This window comes from Haematobia irritans, chromosome 2 (assembly GCF_050003625.1).
Source record: "Haematobia irritans isolate KBUSLIRL chromosome 2, ASM5000362v1, whole genome shotgun sequence".
In the NCBI taxonomy this organism is placed as follows: Eukaryota; Metazoa; Arthropoda; class Insecta; order Diptera; family Muscidae; genus Haematobia; species Haematobia irritans.
Genome location: NC_134398.1, coordinates 231331737 through 231349772, shown reverse-complemented (window position 1 = coordinate 231349772; position 18036 = coordinate 231331737). Strand labels below are relative to the sequence as shown.

Here is an 18036-nt window from a genome sequence, read left to right as displayed (position 1 = left end):
TTATAGTTAATCACATACTACATCACATACTGATGACATTTTGTACATTTTAATCCATTTGCGTACTGCGTCACTTGTTTAAGACTCAATTCTATATAAACTACCCAGCAAAAAAAGCGTCGCAAAAAAAGTAATGAAAATGTTCTTTTTGGATCCTGAAGTGGTGCAAAATTGACGCAGAAGCGATGAATTTAACATGGGCTTGTCACAGGACGGAAGTCTTCCATTTCAACAGCCGGTTCACTGAATTTGCATCACTTCTTTAGGTGTGACCCGATTTCAATGTTTTGTAATGTAAATTAAAAAATTCTGTGATATTTTGTCAAATAAATAATTTGTAGAATTTTTTATAATTTTTAATGGATTCTAACGCTTGTCTGAAACGTTTGACCTCAAAAAATTTCATAAATGCACAATTTGTTCAGATTGGATTTAGCATTTTTTTCGACAAAATTTAAGTAATTCGTACCATTTTATGAATTCTTTAACTGTTTTTAACCAATTTGAAACAAAAAAAGTACAAATTACCCATTAAAAATATATCGGGAATACAAAGACAATGTAGAAGGTTAGGTTAGGTGGCAGCCCGATGTATCAGGCTCACTTAGACTATTCAGTCCATACCACATTGGTGAACTTCTCTCTTTCAATGTAGAAGACGTAGCCTGGTTCTCTGAAAGAGAGAGAAAACAAATATTAAGGTATAGAGAGTTATGAGAAAAAAAATGCTTTATATACCATTTTTTCCAAGACAGCTCTCTGCAAAAATAAACTAAAACAGCAATATTCTCAAAAACCCACAAATAATATTCGCATTAACACATACCTTCTATTTTTCTATCTATTGCTTTTGTGATTTTTAATTCAGAAATTTATCAAAATCACAAATGTTATTGATATTTTCCGGCGAAAACGCCGGAACATTTAAGAGACACATCGACGCAAACTTCATGATATTATGTTGGCAGAGACCTCTTGTGCTTCAGTTTTGCTATGATAAAACTGCATTTTCTTCTACATTGTCTTTGGGGAATATCAATCCAGTGTTGCCAGTATTTCTCTCTAGCTCTTCGTCCCCAAATTAGGACTATTTCGTCCCCAAATTTAAACGAAAATTTCTCACAAAAATCCGGAATACATTTTTGGCAAGTTTTTTTTTTTGAAAAATCTGATAAATATTTAAATATATAAAATTTTTGTCATACCATCTTGGGTGCTGCAATAAGACGAAGATTTCGGAACACAACTCCATGAAACCGGCGATCGCCTTCTAAATTCTCGAACATTGAAAATGGGAGTACATGTATTTATGAACGAATATTTACAGGGTGGTGGATCAGTATAAAGGTGAACCATCGTCATCATTTTTTTATTTATGGCATATATTGGCCTAATCAGTGATGAACACTGATGAGGCAGCAACATTTACGCCCGAGAACTCATGAAATGATGTCACATTTGTAGAAAAATATCTTATACATGCCGAGTAAAATTATAAATGAGCGCCCCAAAATAAAATCCTGTGGCGATTTCTATTCCAAATGCTCCATTTACCCTCTTTTGTATGAGTGCAAATGCAAATTTTATGGAAATTCCCCTACCGAATCCCCAACTCGCCATCCACGAAAAAAAATATCCCCAATTTGGGGAAAATACCCTATCTGACAACTCTGTATTAACCCTTTCACTACCGATGTCCACTTAGAAGGACATTCGAAAAAGACACTAAATTCTATTTTCCCACTTAGATTCGATTTACTTCTCGATGTTATTTTAAAGTATTGGCTTTAATGTAAATAAGCTATAAATATTTCCCATATTGGTGAGCACTAAAATATATTTTTATAAACTTCTTTAACAATAAACGAAAAATACGAAAATTTGAGACAATTTTTCTATTGTATGTTTCTAGTAAATGGACATTCATACAAAAACTATAGCTGATACTTTTTCCGGTTCTTTTTTATATTTTATCTCACAATTTGAAATATATCCTAGGCCGAATAACGCTTCTTTTCATTTGGTCATTTGGTCACAAATCAAGCATTAAGTTTCCAGAACAAGCTCATATAGTTCTTGAAGTAATTGAGGTAGGATCTCAAAATGACAATTTTTGTTTTACATGCCACCGTGGTGCAATGGTTAGCATGCCCGCCTTGCATACACAAGGCCGTGGGTTCGATTCCTGCTTCGACCGAACACCAAAAAGTTTTTCAGCGGTGGATTATCCCACCTCAGTAATGCTGGTGACATTTCTGAGGGTTTCAAAGCTTCTCTAAGTGGTTTCACTGCAATGTGGAACGCCGTTCAGACTCGGCTATAAAAAGGAGGTCCCTTGTCATTGAGCTTAACATGGAATCGGGCAGCACTCAGTGATAAGAGAGAAGTTCACCAATGTTGTATCACAATGGACTGAATAGTCTAAGTGAGCCTGATACATCGGGCTGCCACCTAACCTAACCTAGTACTAGTAACAACAGAAGAAAAATTAAAGTTTTTAACATTAGGTTTATTTCGGTAGTGAAGGGGTTAGGTTAGGTTAGGTTATGTGGCAGCCCGATGTATCAGGCTCACTTAAACTATTCAGTCCATTGTGATACCACAGTGGTGAACTTCTCTCTTATCACTGAGTGCTGCCCGATTCCATGTTAAGCTCAATGACAAGGGACCTCCTTTTTATAGCCGAGTCCGAACGGCGTTACACATTGCAGTGAAACCACTTAGAGAAGCTTTGTAACCCTCAGAAATGTCACCAGCATTACTGAGGTGGGATAATCCACCGCTGAAAAACTTTTTGGTGTTCGGTCGTAGCAGGAATCGAACCCACGACCTTGTGTATGCAAGGCGGGCATGCTAACCATTGCACCACGGTGAAGGGGTTAATCCCACCGGTTTGATAATATATTCCCTCTCGCAATTGGCAGTCGAACGATACAAAATATTCCTTTATGATACCTTAGATTAAGATATAGCTTTCCAATTTGATCGATATTTGGGACAATATATTCCCTTAAAAATATCAAAAAAAAGTACGTAGCTAAACTAACGCTAGTTTTAACTTTATTGCAAACAAATTATTTGTTTGCAGTTAAATTTTATTATTTTCTACAGTCCAATGAAATATTCTACTTTTTAAGTACAGTCGACTCTCGATAATTTGACACTCGTTAATTTGAATCTCTTGATTATTTGAAGTCTTTTACCGGTCCCTTGAAAAAACTCGATAAATTGAAAACAACATTACGAGTTTGACACTTTGATAATTTGAAGCCGTAGAAATTTGAATTTCTGTTATTTACTCTCTCTATTTTGATGTCGGTGATTCCTCAATTAACGATGAGATGAAAAAGGAAAAAACGCAAAATCTTATTGTTTTTGTGCTCGATAAGACCTGGAAAAATGTCAACTCTTAAAAACTGTTTCAAAAAGTGCGGGATAATGAGCCATAGTTATCAGTACTATCAATATTTTCGAGTACGGACCCTGGGTGGGGACTTCTGGAGCTTTAACTTTTGAGGACTTGGTTCAAGTTGATAATGACATCTGTGTTTATGGAGTTCTTACTGATGCTGAACTTTTCGATTTGGATAAAAACAAGGAGGAAAATGAAGAAGACCAACCGCTGAATCCAGTCACTCTGAGCGAGACAAGGAAAACTATTAATAACCTACGCTCCTACGCCTTTAGAACTGACACAAGTGGCTAAGTAGATAATGATAGATCGCTAACTCAGAAGAAAATAACACATTTTTCTTTTTTCAAAATAATAAATTTCCCTGATTTATTAATACTCTTGTTTATTTGAAATTTTTCGCTGTTCTCTCTCGATAATTTGAACTTTTATTATTTTGAAACACTTGGTAATTTGAACTGTTTCTCTTGTCCCTTGAGTTTCAAATTATTGAGTGTCGACTGTATGTCTCAAACATTCTCTGAACTAAATGTGGGTATAAAGTTCAATGACAACAAAAGCAGAAAAAAAAATTTTCGTACGATTCCCAAAAATAGTAAGAATGTACTACTGTAGGGTTAAAATGGCCATGGTTTGGCGCCAATGATTTTTCTTTACTTTTAGTTCATTTGTTCTTCTATGAGAGGATGTAATTTCGTAAATTGCAGTTAAAAAGTAAATTGTTAAAAATTGTTGAAATCTCAACATGTGGAGTATAATTTAGTTCAATTTTTGTACGACATTGTTGAATTATCCTATAAAGCAGTTTACTTTTTTCGGTGTACACAAATCCCTATATTTCCCCATTTTTGAAATTACAATATTCATACAATCCTTATGTCATTCCAAAGGACACACTCGGCAACTATAGCACTGCCTCTTTTTATAACCTCCTCAAAAGTAATTCAGTGTAGTTGGCGTAGGGTATCATATGGTCGGCTCTCGACTAATTTGGCTCTATGTGTGATGAAGTCAACTGCAGTTAAAAATGCCTCCCACACAAAATTTGTTTCTTCGCATATCTGCTTAATGCATCATATAACGATCTATGAAACAGTGAATTATTATTTTTTACAAAAGTAGTTTTTTTCCACAATATGATAAGTGAACAAGCAAAGTTTCATTGCAAAAGAGTCAGTTTTGTTTTTGGCCGACCATTGCAATTTGTGTGGAATTCTTGTAAATTTGGTACTTGCATTTACAATAGTATTTCGATAATTATTTAATTTTCTATGTCATCCTTGTTTAATCATCAAATCTTTTTGTACTTTTTGAAACTTAATTAAAAAAAAAAATCTTGTTCATTTGGAATATCGTATTAAGGGATCGCTAACTCAGAGACATTTCCAAAGTGAATAATTTTTATTAACTTTGAAAGAGCTAGAAACAACAATTTGGGTTTTAAACCTTTGAAAAATAGACTGTCGAATTATTCATTATTATAAATAATAAAAGGGTAACTGAATTTAATTTAATTCCAAAACACTTTGCCAATTTTCGTCAATATTCTTCCTCTAAATTAGATTCTAACGTGCAATTTTATTATTTATTTTCATAAATCCCGAATCAAGCCGATCGTGATCCATTGCAGATGGAATTAATTTAAATGGTGGACTGTGATGAATAGAACTATGTACTTCCTTCTTGAGTAAAATGGAATTTGTTCTGAATGTCTCACTCCTTATAAAAAGAATCGATTGTAGAAACAGAATGTCAACTAGTGCCAAGAAATTTAGTTGATTCATTTTGGAGTTTTTTGCTGAGTAATGGCTTCATTTCGAATCGGGTATTTTAAAACCAAAAGCATTGTTACATACAAAAAAAAATTCAAATTCAATCAAGTAATTAATTGATCCAATGATTTTTTTAATTAAAATGCCATCAATGACGAAAATGATAGTATCAATCACAGTTTTAATTGGGCAAATTAGTTGATTTGAAAATTTCAATTAAGTTTTTAATTGATTCAATTAAAAATTTAATAGATGTTGATTGCAAAACTGAGTTCATTTTTTGAATTAAAAATCGTAACTATTTTCAATTTTGTGTTTTTAGTTTGATTAAAAAATTGCTTCTTTGAAATAAATTTTTATTTAAAAATGTCCCATCACGTTTTTTTTATATGACGTAGTCTTCCGAGTTTGATTAAAAAGTTAATTTTATCAACTTTTTAATTAAAAATTTAAAAATATTCAATCATTGACTTAATTAACTTAATGCTTCTATCTTGATTAAAAAGTGTATCAATTACTTTTTTTCTTTTTATTTTATATTTTGGTAATATTTTTTGTGTAGGTATAGTGGCAGCCCGATATTTCAGGCTTACTTTGACTATTCAGTCTATTGTGATACCTACCACAGTGGTGAACTTCTCTCTTATCACTAAGTGCTGCACGATTCTATGTTTAGCTCAATGACAAGGGGCCTACTTTTTATAGCCGAGTCCGAACGGCGCTCCACTTAGAGAAGCTTTGAAACACTCAGAAATGTCACCAGCATTACTGAGAGGGGAAAATCTGAAAAAAAACTTTTTGGTGTTCGGTCGAAACTGGGCTGGAACCCACGACCCTGTGTATGCAGGGCGGACATGCTAACCATTGCACCATGATGGCTTCCTTCTAGGTTCATATCAAAATCCGATTATTCGAGTTAAACAAAAATTAAAAGTTTTATTCTCCATCAAAAGTATTCAATTTTAGCCTTTTCTTATGGGCTAAAATCGAATACTTTTGATGGAGAATAAAAATTTTAATTTTTGTCCACATTGAAATGTTTATCATTACTGAGATGGGATAATTCACCACTGAGAACCCCATGACCTTTTATATATTTATTTATTTATTATATATTATTTTTTTATTTATGCTAATTTATGTTTTTTAATCATAACACCAAATCAAATTGAAAACTAATCTTTTTTTTATTTTCAGATGACAACCAATTGAGTAATCGTGAATTCATATCGGTTATGAAGAATCGTGTCCAAAGAGGTTTGGAAAAACCCAAAGATACTGGATTTATAAAATTGATGCGTTCTATGCTGAAATGTGCCAAGGAGACCAAACCTGTTCTACTCGACCTATAAAAAGCAATCAGCTCAAAGCCCATTGAATGCCATAGCATATATAGGATAAATTAACATATATACTTTGCTCTACCATTCTAATTCATTCATGTTTGCCTAGACCTCTTATGAACCTTTAACAAACTAAACTTGTTTTTGCGAAACTAACCAAAATATTTCAACATTATATTTCCTTATTGCTTCCTGTGTATTACACTAATATTTATCTATTTATCACTATTATTATTGTTTTAATTTTATTGCCTATTGATGTAAAACAACGAGTGCTAAGGAAATTCATTATGATAACCATATTTGCATTGTGGTTTGATGGGTTTTCCTTTTTCTAGTTATTAGTATAAGATTTTCATAATTCTTCGATCTATAGTGAATAATGTTTGTTTTTGTATTCCTATTTATCCTAAATATAAAAGTTGATATAACGAATATTTTATATTTTTAAAATTGTTTAAATAAAAATAAAATATTTATTTATATGTTTTTCAATGACTAAACATAATTTTCTTGTACTAAATATAAATAAATAGAAGTCTATTTGATAGACATACAGTCAAGAGATAATCTTTGTGGTTGAAATATGATACCGAAAAGAAATATGATATAAAACAGTTTTTGCTTTATTTCTGCCGACTACACTGGCCTATGAAAGGCTTTATATTAGTGAATTGTTTTATAAAAAAGGGAATAGGAAAAATGTTGAGCTTCCCTATAATTAATTTTATGGGACCAGAATACTTCATTTTCAAAAGCAATGCAATTTGGCCCACTTTTCATTTGAAATAACAAAAAATGTTAAAAAATATTTTTTCTCAACAAACTTATTATATGTAAATATTAATGTTGCTATTATTATTGTTGTACACCGAAAAAATCCGTAGATAAACAACGTTAAATTTATTTTATTTTTATTGCAAAAACAAAAACTTTGTCTACAGTTACAGTTTTTATTATTTTTTTTCGAAATTTTCCACAGTCCAATGAAATTTTCCCTTTTTAAGTACATTTTATGAATTAAACGTGGGTATAAAGTTCAATGACCCAGCAAAAAAAGAGCTTCCAAAAAAGTAGTTTGGATCCCCAATCTGTGATCCGGAAGTAGTGCAAACTTGGATCACCTCCAATGAATTTTACATGGGCTTGTCATAAGACGGAAGTACTCCCTTTTTGGATCCTTTGCATTGCTTTAGAAGTTGTGCCCTGGAAGTTAATTTGAGTGAAGAAATTTAAAAAGCGAAAAAAAATTCAACCAATTTCACTTTTTTCATCAATATGTTTTATTACACAATTATTTTCCTATTATCTAATTTTTACAATTTGAAAAACTTTTTCGCTCCGACCAGGGGTTGAACCTGGGTTTGCTGGCACCATAACAGAACGTCTTAGCACACTCAGCCACAAACGCTATTGAACATAAAGCGTCGAAAGGTCAATTCAAATGTTTGTGATATGATCGTAATACGACACTAAGGGTCCGGTCACACTAGTCAAATATTTGCCCTAAATGAGTGTCAAACTTTTTTCCAAGTGCCCTTTCGAAATATTTGGATACCGTTTTTGGAAAATATTCCTATCGTGATGTAACATATCCAATATGAGATAAAAATGTTTGCTGGTTTAACTGTGGCGACAAATTCTTTTTTGATTTCTGTCAAATATTTGCCTAGTGTGAACGTACATTAAGGAATAACATTCTAATTGCTTCTCGAGATGTTCTTTATTAGTATGAACGAAAAAATAAGAAACGCAGGTTCAAATCTCACCAGTGGCAATTTTTTTATCAAATATTTTTCTAAAAAATTATTTTTTTATGTCATGCATCGTTTTATATTTTTTATTTTCGGCATATATTTTCGTATAAATATATTTTTTCCATTAAAAATCAACAAAAAATTAAAAATTCTCGTAATTTGCAAAACCTTCTCAAAAGAACTTCCATGGAAGCGAAAAAGTCAAAAGGCACATTTTCAAATCCCAGCGGGGATGAAATTTATTTTTTTTTTAAATATTTTTTTACTTTTTTTATTAATTTCTATTTTTTTTAGTTTTTTATTAGTTTTCTATTTTTTTTTTTTTCTTTTTTTTTGTAAAATTTAATTATACAAAATTTGCACTTAAAATAGCCTGATTGCGTTCTTTCCAATACTTATCCACAAGGACTGCATCGGAAGTAGAAAAAAATCATTGGGGGATCCCAAGATGCGCTTTAGAAGAAATGTTTGTGCACTGTCCAAAAGGACTGCATCGGAAGTGGAAAAAAATATTGGGGGATCCCACGATGCGCTTTAGAAGAAATGTTTGTGGACTTGTCCAAAAGGACTGCATCGGAAGTTGATAAAACTCGATTGGGGATTCTGGGATGGGCTTTAAAAGAAATGTTTGTGGAACAACTTCCAATTTTTTTTGCTGGGGACCGTACACATAAGTTCAATATGAGCTAAAGAAAAAGGAAATTTTCGTACGATTCCCAGAAATAGTAAGAACGAACTACAGTATAGTTAAAATGGTGGAAAATAAGCAAGTATAAATTAAACTCCATCTATGAGTATACGTATTGCATAGTATTCCAAGTGAAATTAGAATTTCGACCCCTCTATAGTAACGCACCCGGAATAAGGGAGATTGCCTCCCTTTTCGTTGGTAACATTTGATTTTGATAAGAAATATCGATATATCATGTTTGAAGATATTAGATTGATTGTAAATTTTTTTTTGCCGCAAATTTTCAATTTCCGCCCATAGTGCTAAGTTTAAAATGGTTATGATTTGCGCCAATGATTTTTCCTTTACTTTTAGTTCATTTTTTCTTCGTGAGTTGTAGTTAAAAATTACATCGCTTCTGCGCCAATTTTGCACCACTTCCGGATCCAAAAAGAATATTTGCTTTATTTTTTTCCGACGTTTTTTTTTTGCTGGGTTTGGGAATTCTACTGCTCTGCGTCATTATTGATTTACGAAAAATCTGTATTTGAAATCAACACATTGTAAGAAGTGGTTCAATTAGTAGCAAAGTTTGGTTGTATAATCGAAAAATGTAGTCCAAAGTGTTGAGAAGACGCCTGCTTCAAATTGCCATCAGTTGTCATTGTTGGCAGTGTTGCTAGTATTTTTGTAGCTTTTGTCCCCAAACCAGGACGCTTTCGTTCTCAAACATATCCTATTTAAATTTAATTCCTCACAAACAAAAACCCCAAAAAATGTTTTATGAAAAAAATAATGAAATAGGCTCTACTGTAGAAAATCAGCTTTGCTGCAAGCTACAATAAGATCAAGATAATACAACACCAGGGGGACCGTTGATTGTTTTCCAAATCCTTGAAAGCTTAAATTAGGAGTTTGATCACCATGTATTTCTGAACGAAAAATTACTTTTAAGTACTGAAATAATAAAATTGGGTGATAGATCAATATGAAGGTGAATCATTTCCATCATTTTAATATTATTGGGATATATTGTCCAAATCAGTGATGAATACTGATGTGGGTACAGCATTTAGGCCAAAGTCCTCACGAAAAGATTTCACAGTTATAGAAAAAATTATAAATTAACACTTTGACCTAAAAAATAAAATCCTGTGTCCGTTTCTAGACCAAATGCTCCATTTCCATACTATTGTATGCGTTGTTATAAACCTGATTTTTATAATGAACCGATTTCGAAAAATTCCCAAAGTTATGGAAATTCCCCACAAAAACTTCGTCCCCAACAAAAAAAATCCCCAATTTGGGAAAAATTCCCAATTCTGGCAACACTATTTGTTGGACAAATTATAAAATATATTGGCTTCAAAAGCCAATAAAATTTACAAAAAATAAGGTAGAATCGTTTTTATTTCTCAAATACATCCTTAAGAGTGTATTGACATTGAAAGTCGATTTACTGGAGATTTGTCTAATGCCATGCAATTCCTTGGCCGAGAGCTACCCCTTTTCATTGCTTTTTTCTTGGGTTTTCGTGCTCTATCTGACTTGGTAACTGACTATAACAGCTACTTACTCAAAAGGCTGTAATTCAGAAGCTAATGATCCCAGAGCTGCCAAATTTATACACACGTCTTTTGAAGGTAAGGCTAACTCAGGTCTGGGACTTTTAAATTTAGCCGTTAACAAATAGAATTTATTATTTCAACTTGGATGTTAAAATAGACAATTTTAATCTTAAAAACTAGATTTAAAAAATTTCCAATTGTTGGTCTTAGTTGTGCGCCCAAAAAATTGTCATTATTTAAATCCCATATATTTTCCCTTGAACCAAAACAAAAAAAAAAGATAGTCTTTTAATTTTTTAAATAATTTTTTTTAATGAAAACATTGCTGATTATATATAATTTATATATAAATATAACATTTAAAACTTTCATCTGTCATCCAGGTTTTTGTTGTTTTTTCTTGATTTTTTCCTTAAAAACTACAAACTATTTTACATACAAATATCGCAAATGATTTGGGTCATTTGGATCATTCATAAAATATATATAATATTTGTTTTTAACATTTATAAACATTTAGTATAAGATAAAAATACTTTTGTCTCTCTTTGCACAACATCAACATTAAATGTTTTAATAAAGTTGTCATCTTTTTTACTTTTTTTTTTTTTTGTTTTATAGTAGTAGTAAATCAAGAACTACAAAAATATATTTATATGAGTTTATGTGGATGATAGAATAAAGGGTGGGGCGGAAATAGCAAAAAATTGAACAATATGATCTTAATAAACAAGGAATTTATTTTCTGGGGGTAAACCTTAATAATCTTAGTTATGCGTATATCTCTATAATGTTGGCGAATGAATAAAAACAATTATTTTTTTATAAAAAATATATTCATATCACCAACTTTTCAACATTGTTGAAGTAAAATAGTTTTTTGTTTGTATTTATTTTAACATAATATTGTTTTATTTTAGTTTATTTACATATATCTAAATAAGGAAACTTTTTTTTCTTTTTTCAATATTCTATACATCATAGTATTCTTTGAATTTGTTTCAAAATTGCATGAGAAACTTAAAAATTATTTGTAAGGATTATAATTCCATTCCTCAAAATGATAAAAACTAAACGAATAGAGATAAAAATTTATAATTCTTATTCAAAATATTTATAGGAATTTCATTCATTTTCTTTTAATTTTAATAAATATTAAACTTACTTATTAATATTTTTACATTCAGAAAAACTTATGGAAACAACCGCAAAATGTAGTGGTTGCTGCATAAATAACACAAAATAATTGTAATTATCCACATCATCATCAATATTAAATTATTTTTATCTCCATTTGAATGTTTCCTGCATTTATATGTAAAAGCAAGTAAAACAAATAAAAATTTGTAAAACAGTTGGTTTTAATTTTCCTTTATGTATTAAAAAAACAATTATGAATTCAAATTAATAATAAGAATTATAATTTATATATAGTAATACATAAGTATAGATAAATTCTAATTTTTCTTTTTTATTTTATTTTTTTTTTAATATCTGTATATCCATATACGAAGGGAATGTACCATTTTCTGTAATGGAATTCCCACAAAAATATTTTTGTTTTGTTTTTTGTTTTAATCATAATTTAGTTTTCACAACAACATATAATAAAAAATAACATAAATAAATTTTTGTATAATTTATGAAATGTTGTTAATACCATTTGTGTTTTATTTCTTTGTTTCAAAATGATCTACAAAATTCAAAAGTCAAGTTGATCACTCTCTTTCTCTTAGTAAACATTGAGATCTGGTGTAGGCTTTGATATTGGAAATCGCAAAGCCTACTCCATTTGTTTTTTTTTGTTTTATAATAAAAATTCTGCTCCTTTTGTTGAAAAATTTAACAATGCTTTTTTCGTAAGCTTTATAACAACAGAATAGGAAAAAAAATTAAGTTTCCACAATCTTGCATTCTCTTAACAATCTGTGCTACTACTGTTTGCCATGTTATTGCCTAGCTCTAGCATAACATGTCTAATTATTGTCTATCCTCTCTCTCCTTGAAAATAAAAAGAATATTGTGGCGAAGAGGTGAATAAAGATTTCCAATGTGGAAATTCACCACCCTTAAGATTTGGCTGTAAAATCCTCGCTCCGTAAAAATGTTAACAGTAAAGAACTTTCTCTCTCTCTCTCTGAATCTCTCCGAGTCTCTTTATGTACAGCATTTTGATCGGCTATACAAATCATTCTTAATGGTAGCCACTTCCGATTCCAAACGGGCCAATTTCGATTTCAATATATGCTCTCTTTCCGAAGGGGTCACTGTTACCACAGCATTCGCTGTGCAGCTTTCTTTGCCCGCTACCAAAACGTTGCGCTGAAATTGTGGTGTCCATTCAGGGCTGGGTATTGAGATTCCCGAATCTCTTTCATCACTCGAATTATCTCCCGAGTTATCGGCCCATGCTGGTGGGGAGGCTCTATTGCTTATGGGCTCCTGTTTGATGTGTTGCAGGGCCAATAATGCTGTGGCCGCTGCATCCTTATCGCCCAAATGAGATTTGTGTCTTAACTTTAGGGGCAAGCAATTATTAGAGTCATTACTATGGGGACTGGTGGTGGTACTGGCGAGATTATGTTCACTGGCCTCTTCGGCCATTTCGTTGTCAGCCTCATGGTCATCGTCACCGGACACGGCCCCCGAGGAGGAGGCCGAGGACATGGACGAAGATAGCCGTGATGAGGATGTGGTCGACGAAAGCATATGCTCATAGGCTGTGGGTGTGCTTGCTCGCCTAGACAGATTCAAGACACTGGCTGTGCCCCTTGGCGACGACGAGCTCACAGAATCGGCTGCTGTGGAACTTACAATGGGACCTTCCATAGCCGGCAAATAGCTATGCTCTTCCTTGGAGAATTTTGTGTATAGGGGACTAACATGTTGTGAGGCTCCCACATAGAGGGCCGCCGCAGTTACCGCTGAGGGAGGACTTGCATACAGGCTACTGACTGTGGATGGTAAATCGCCAGCATTACCAGCCACTGCAGCAGCAGCCACCACTTTGCGGATATTCTCAAAGTCACAGCCCCTATTCAAGGCCTGTAGTACATGAAGATTCTGCAGATTTGTGGCATTGGGCTGTTGTGTGGGGACGGCAACGGTTGTTGTGGTAGCTGCAGCAGCTACTACAGCTGCATGATGCTGGTGATGATGGATGTGGTGGGAAGGTGTATTGGGCGTTAGACTGTCATTTAAGTTAGCGGGCACATAGCCAGCATTGGGTGCTGATGCAGGTGGAGCATAGAGAGCTTGAGTGGTTGGTAAACCATTACTGCCATTGCTGCTAGGAACCATAGATTGTTGGACCCCTGTAGGCGATGACTGTAAATGGATAGCAGGAATAGAGGAAACACCAGCAGAACTATTTGGTGGTTTAATAACACTTGGAGTTGTGGTTTTGTCATTATTGGAACTGGACAGGATATCAAGAGGGGCTTTTGGTTGGGGCCCATTGCCCGAGGAACCATATATCAGAGCATTGCCACCATTGGCATTGCCGGTGAAATTGTTTGCAGGAGTGGATATTTTCGATCTTTTAGTGGTACTCAAGACCTGTTCACTGGTGGGTAGAGAGGCCAATATTTGCTCAACACTCACTAAGTTTTCGCCAGAGATATTGAATTTGTCCTTAATGGCATCCAATTGGGCTTTCAATACATGATTCTCCTTGGTCAGTTCCACCACTCTCTGCTCCAATACCATATCGTTATAGCGTCTCTTCTCGCGACTGCGCTTGGCTGCCTCATTGTTGCGTCTGCGTCTATCCCAATAGCTGTCATCTTTCTTACAATCTGGAGTGAATTCACGCTGTTTGCGTTGCGAGAACAATTCCTTGGCAGCATTAACCTGTTGCTTGGTCATGCCCGAGAAGTCACCATTATAGTTCATATAATTTCCATGTTGCATATCGGACATACTATGACCGGAATCGCTGGATTGAGGGCTAACGGGGCCGTTGTACATAGAGAGGCTGTGTACTGTGGAAGATAACAAAAAAACAAAACAGAGGAAGAGGTTAATAATCTCTCGCAAGAGTCTCAAGAAGTGTCAAACCTACCATTTGTGGCCTCATTAGAACTACCGTTCATGGAGAGTGTAGGTGACATGGTGGACATGCGTACCGCTGTATTCATAGCCATGGCCGCCGCTGTGGCTGGTGTCACCAGTGATGCACTGGTATTATTGTGATATTTTGTAGAGCCGTTTGTAAGATTATTGGCTGTCTGTAGGACTTCGGGCATATTTGCGGCAGCGGTTAATAAAAGTTGATGTTGTTGTTGTTGTTGCTGGTGGTGGTATTGCTGTTGTTGTTGCTGCTGCTGCTGTTGATGCAATTGTATTAATTCAGCCGTAGGTGCCAAGGCAGAATTTTGACGTCCAAATTCAGTCAAACGATTTTTGTATTCTTGATTTTTCACCGAATGACCAGGGGTTAAAGCTAAAACGATAATAAAGAGAGAAAAAATAAGTTTTTTTTTTATTCTACTGAAGTAATTGCAAATATATAAATAAATTAGTATCAGTTTGGAATGAATGACGATGCTATTAAAGTTGAGTTCATTACTCCGACAATAATTGCAGATCATTGCTCCCTAAAACAATGCACTTATTTCAGTCTACCAAACCACAGACCATGTTTACCCTGTATGAGTGACTAACTAAGCTAGTGGTTTAATTTCATATCAATTAATATTTGGAAATTCGTATAGTGGAGCGAATACGTAATGGTAATTATAGTGGATTCGTAGTATACGTGTGCGTATACATAATGAAATAAATATTATGTATACGCACCATCGGCTATTTAAAAAAAAACGGCTTCTAAAACGATTTCTTAATAAATTACTATGTGTGTGCGTGTGTGTATGTGCACAATAATAGAAAGCGAATGACTCAATATTTACGATGAATTTGCAGATTATTTTCTTAAAATTATTTGTTTCAGGCTAAGTGAGTGTTTGCTGTATTTTTATCCATTTATAGCTAATTCATTGGCATATTGTTTTCTTAATCAGTATGAAATGATATACAGCAATTAGATTTTTAGTTCAAAGAAATCACCTAACACCTGTTCGAATAGAAAACTTGACTGGTCACAAGTATGCATTTAAAAAAGGCAATCAGAAGAATCAGAAAATGCTTATACGTTATCTATGGCGATTCAGATTTCCCATAAATCAAAGAGTGCTGTTCATTGATACTTCTGCATTTTCTTAGTGTAGCCAAATCCCAAGAACGTGCCATATATACTTTGGAAAAAATTGTTTTTCTAATAACTTCCAAAAAAATTTACAAATGCATTACTATCATAATAACATGTATTTTCTTAAAACTTTTTTTACTTAAAGCTATTGTAAATACTATTAACTTGTTGCTATTAATAACAACAAAATTAAATAAGTCAGTTCTTATCATGAGGAAAATAAAAAAAAAATATAAAGGGAAACACTCTATGTAAAATAAGGAAGAGAGCGAGAGAGAGAGAGAGAGAGTGTGGTTATATGTACGGGTATTTATTGTTTGTTTGATTTCTGTTTTTTTTTTTTCTTATCTCTCTTTGTATGAATATGTTTATGACTACCCCTGTCCTTACTCAACAAATACGAGTATTGTTGGCCAAAGTTAACAGGGGGCTGGGTTGTGTTGTTAACTTTGTGGATTTCAAGGCTATTGTTGGTATGACAAATATAAATATTGAATTATTTGTAAGACAATTATTAGCAAATATAATGTAATCATCAATATCAGAGTTATATCATTGGAAACAACTATATCCAGGTCGATTCAAAGCGGTGTATTAGGTGATACACCATTTGAGGAAATCTCTTATCATTTCGCTTAAAGTAGAATCGGATAGCGTTCTTTTGTTTGTGAGAAGTTTACCATTTGCAAATGAATTCTAAAGATTTACTAAATTAGAATTTCCCACAAAATAGTTCAGAATATCTCAAAATGCGGCCATTTTCAACTTCGTATGTTTTTAAAGAAATGATTGTAATTTTGAACTCTAATTTAGTTTATTCAACACGAAAAAATTTATTAAACCTAATAAATTTTCTTAGATTTGTGAGAAAATATTTACTTATTATTGTGATATCGCCATTTGCAATACAGTTTAGTTAAAATTTTTTAAAATAAACTAATTTTTCTTCTCGGTCGGCTCACTTTTTTTGAGTGTAAAACTGTTTGGCATGTCACTCGTCCTCGGCCATTAGAATTATTTTTATTATTGAGATCAGAAAAGTTCCCATCTTTCCACTCATAATCTTATTTGTTTCTATAAATTTTTGGTTTTGGTTTAAGTTGTAAATACTATTTTTATTATTTATTTTATTTTTTAATAAAACAAAACATATGTAAGTTTTACTTAGTTTTCCAATTTTAGCGGTTTCTTTTCTTCTATTCAGTTGTCGATACTGTATCTTACGTTGAATACTCAAAATACCACTCATTACTACCGTCATTATTCTTTGATCTTTTATCACTCTCTTAGCCTCTCTCATTAACACTTAAAACCCCACATGTACTAATAAAGCCGCAAAAACAAATCACATTAAATAATTATCAAACATATCAAAGAATATAACAAAACTACTGTTTTGGTGAATATAAATGAATGGGAATGAAAATCAAGGATCTATTTTTTTATATTGCTCACAGAAACATGTTTTTTCAATAATTAATTTACTACAGAAATTTAGAAATATTTAGGTTTTATTGATCACGGAAATAGTGTTTTGTTTTCAATAATTATTTTACTACAATTTTGTAATAATTATAGTTTTAGAAATGTTTTTATTGATATACTGATGGAAGTGTCAGTAAAATTGTGTTAACGAAACAAATATGTAAATATACGGGAATGTCATTATTATAAGGCAAAATATTTCGACTAAATATTTCGTACGGTTAATAAAAGTTTTCATTATCACAATTAAAACATTTCGTTATATCAATGAACAACTGTCATGTAGAATTCAGACAGGGATGTGATGACATGACTAAATCGTATCATAAATTCGAATATAAATATGATTTTATAATTGGAAAAAATTAGACCAATTTAAAAGAAAATTTCCAAAAATATATTTATTTTTATTTTTGTTTTTGGAGATGGTAAATTGTAAATATATTAGTTTTGAAAATTGTAAAGTTTATATTGTATATTTATGATTCCAATTTTATTTATTAAATTAGGTTTAAACACGAAAATTTTGTTCAACATATTTATTATCGGTTAAAAATTGGTTTTAATTTTAGATAAGGGAAATGTTTAATTAAATTTAAATTCTATTACCAGTAAAAGTTATGATGAGAGTAATTTTATTTTAATATGACTTTTTATACTTTGTAGGCAAAATTTTATATAAATTTTACAGTTATATTAAAAAAAAACTTAAAATTAAAAATAACAATGTTATAAAAAAATTCCACTTTTTTAATTTAATACAAACTTTAATACTAATATTCTTAATAACATAAATTCTTGGAAATTTCTAAAACATTGG

The 18036-nt window shown here is 32.3% G+C and overlaps 2 protein-coding genes across 6 annotated transcripts in view; one reads left to right on the top strand and one right to left on the bottom strand.

The window, feature by feature from the left end:
* Positions 1-7035, top strand: part of MICU1 (Mitochondrial calcium uptake 1) — a 31455-nt gene extending 24420 nt beyond the window's left edge. For all 4 annotated transcript variants that reach the window (XM_075297849.1, XM_075297847.1, XM_075297850.1 and 1 more), the window contains one exon: positions 6382-7035. In XM_075297849.1, coding sequence (XP_075153964.1) covers positions 6382-6536 — 155 coding nt within the window. In that variant the 3' untranslated portion in view covers positions 6537-7035. The remainder of the gene's footprint in view (positions 1-6381) is intronic.
* Positions 7036-10808: 3773 nt separating this feature from the next.
* The window catches only part of vri (nuclear factor interleukin-3-regulated vrille), a 66052-nt gene continuing 58824 nt past the window's right edge, over positions 10809-18036 (bottom strand). For both annotated transcript variants that reach the window (XM_075297846.1, XM_075297845.1), the window contains exons 2-3: positions 14586-14966; positions 10809-14505 (exon numbers count right to left, since the gene is read on the bottom strand). In XM_075297846.1, coding sequence (XP_075153961.1) covers positions 12680-14505; positions 14586-14769 — 2010 coding nt within the window. In that variant the 5' untranslated portion in view covers positions 14770-14966 and the 3' untranslated portion in view covers positions 10809-12679. The remainder of the gene's footprint in view (positions 14506-14585; positions 14967-18036) is intronic.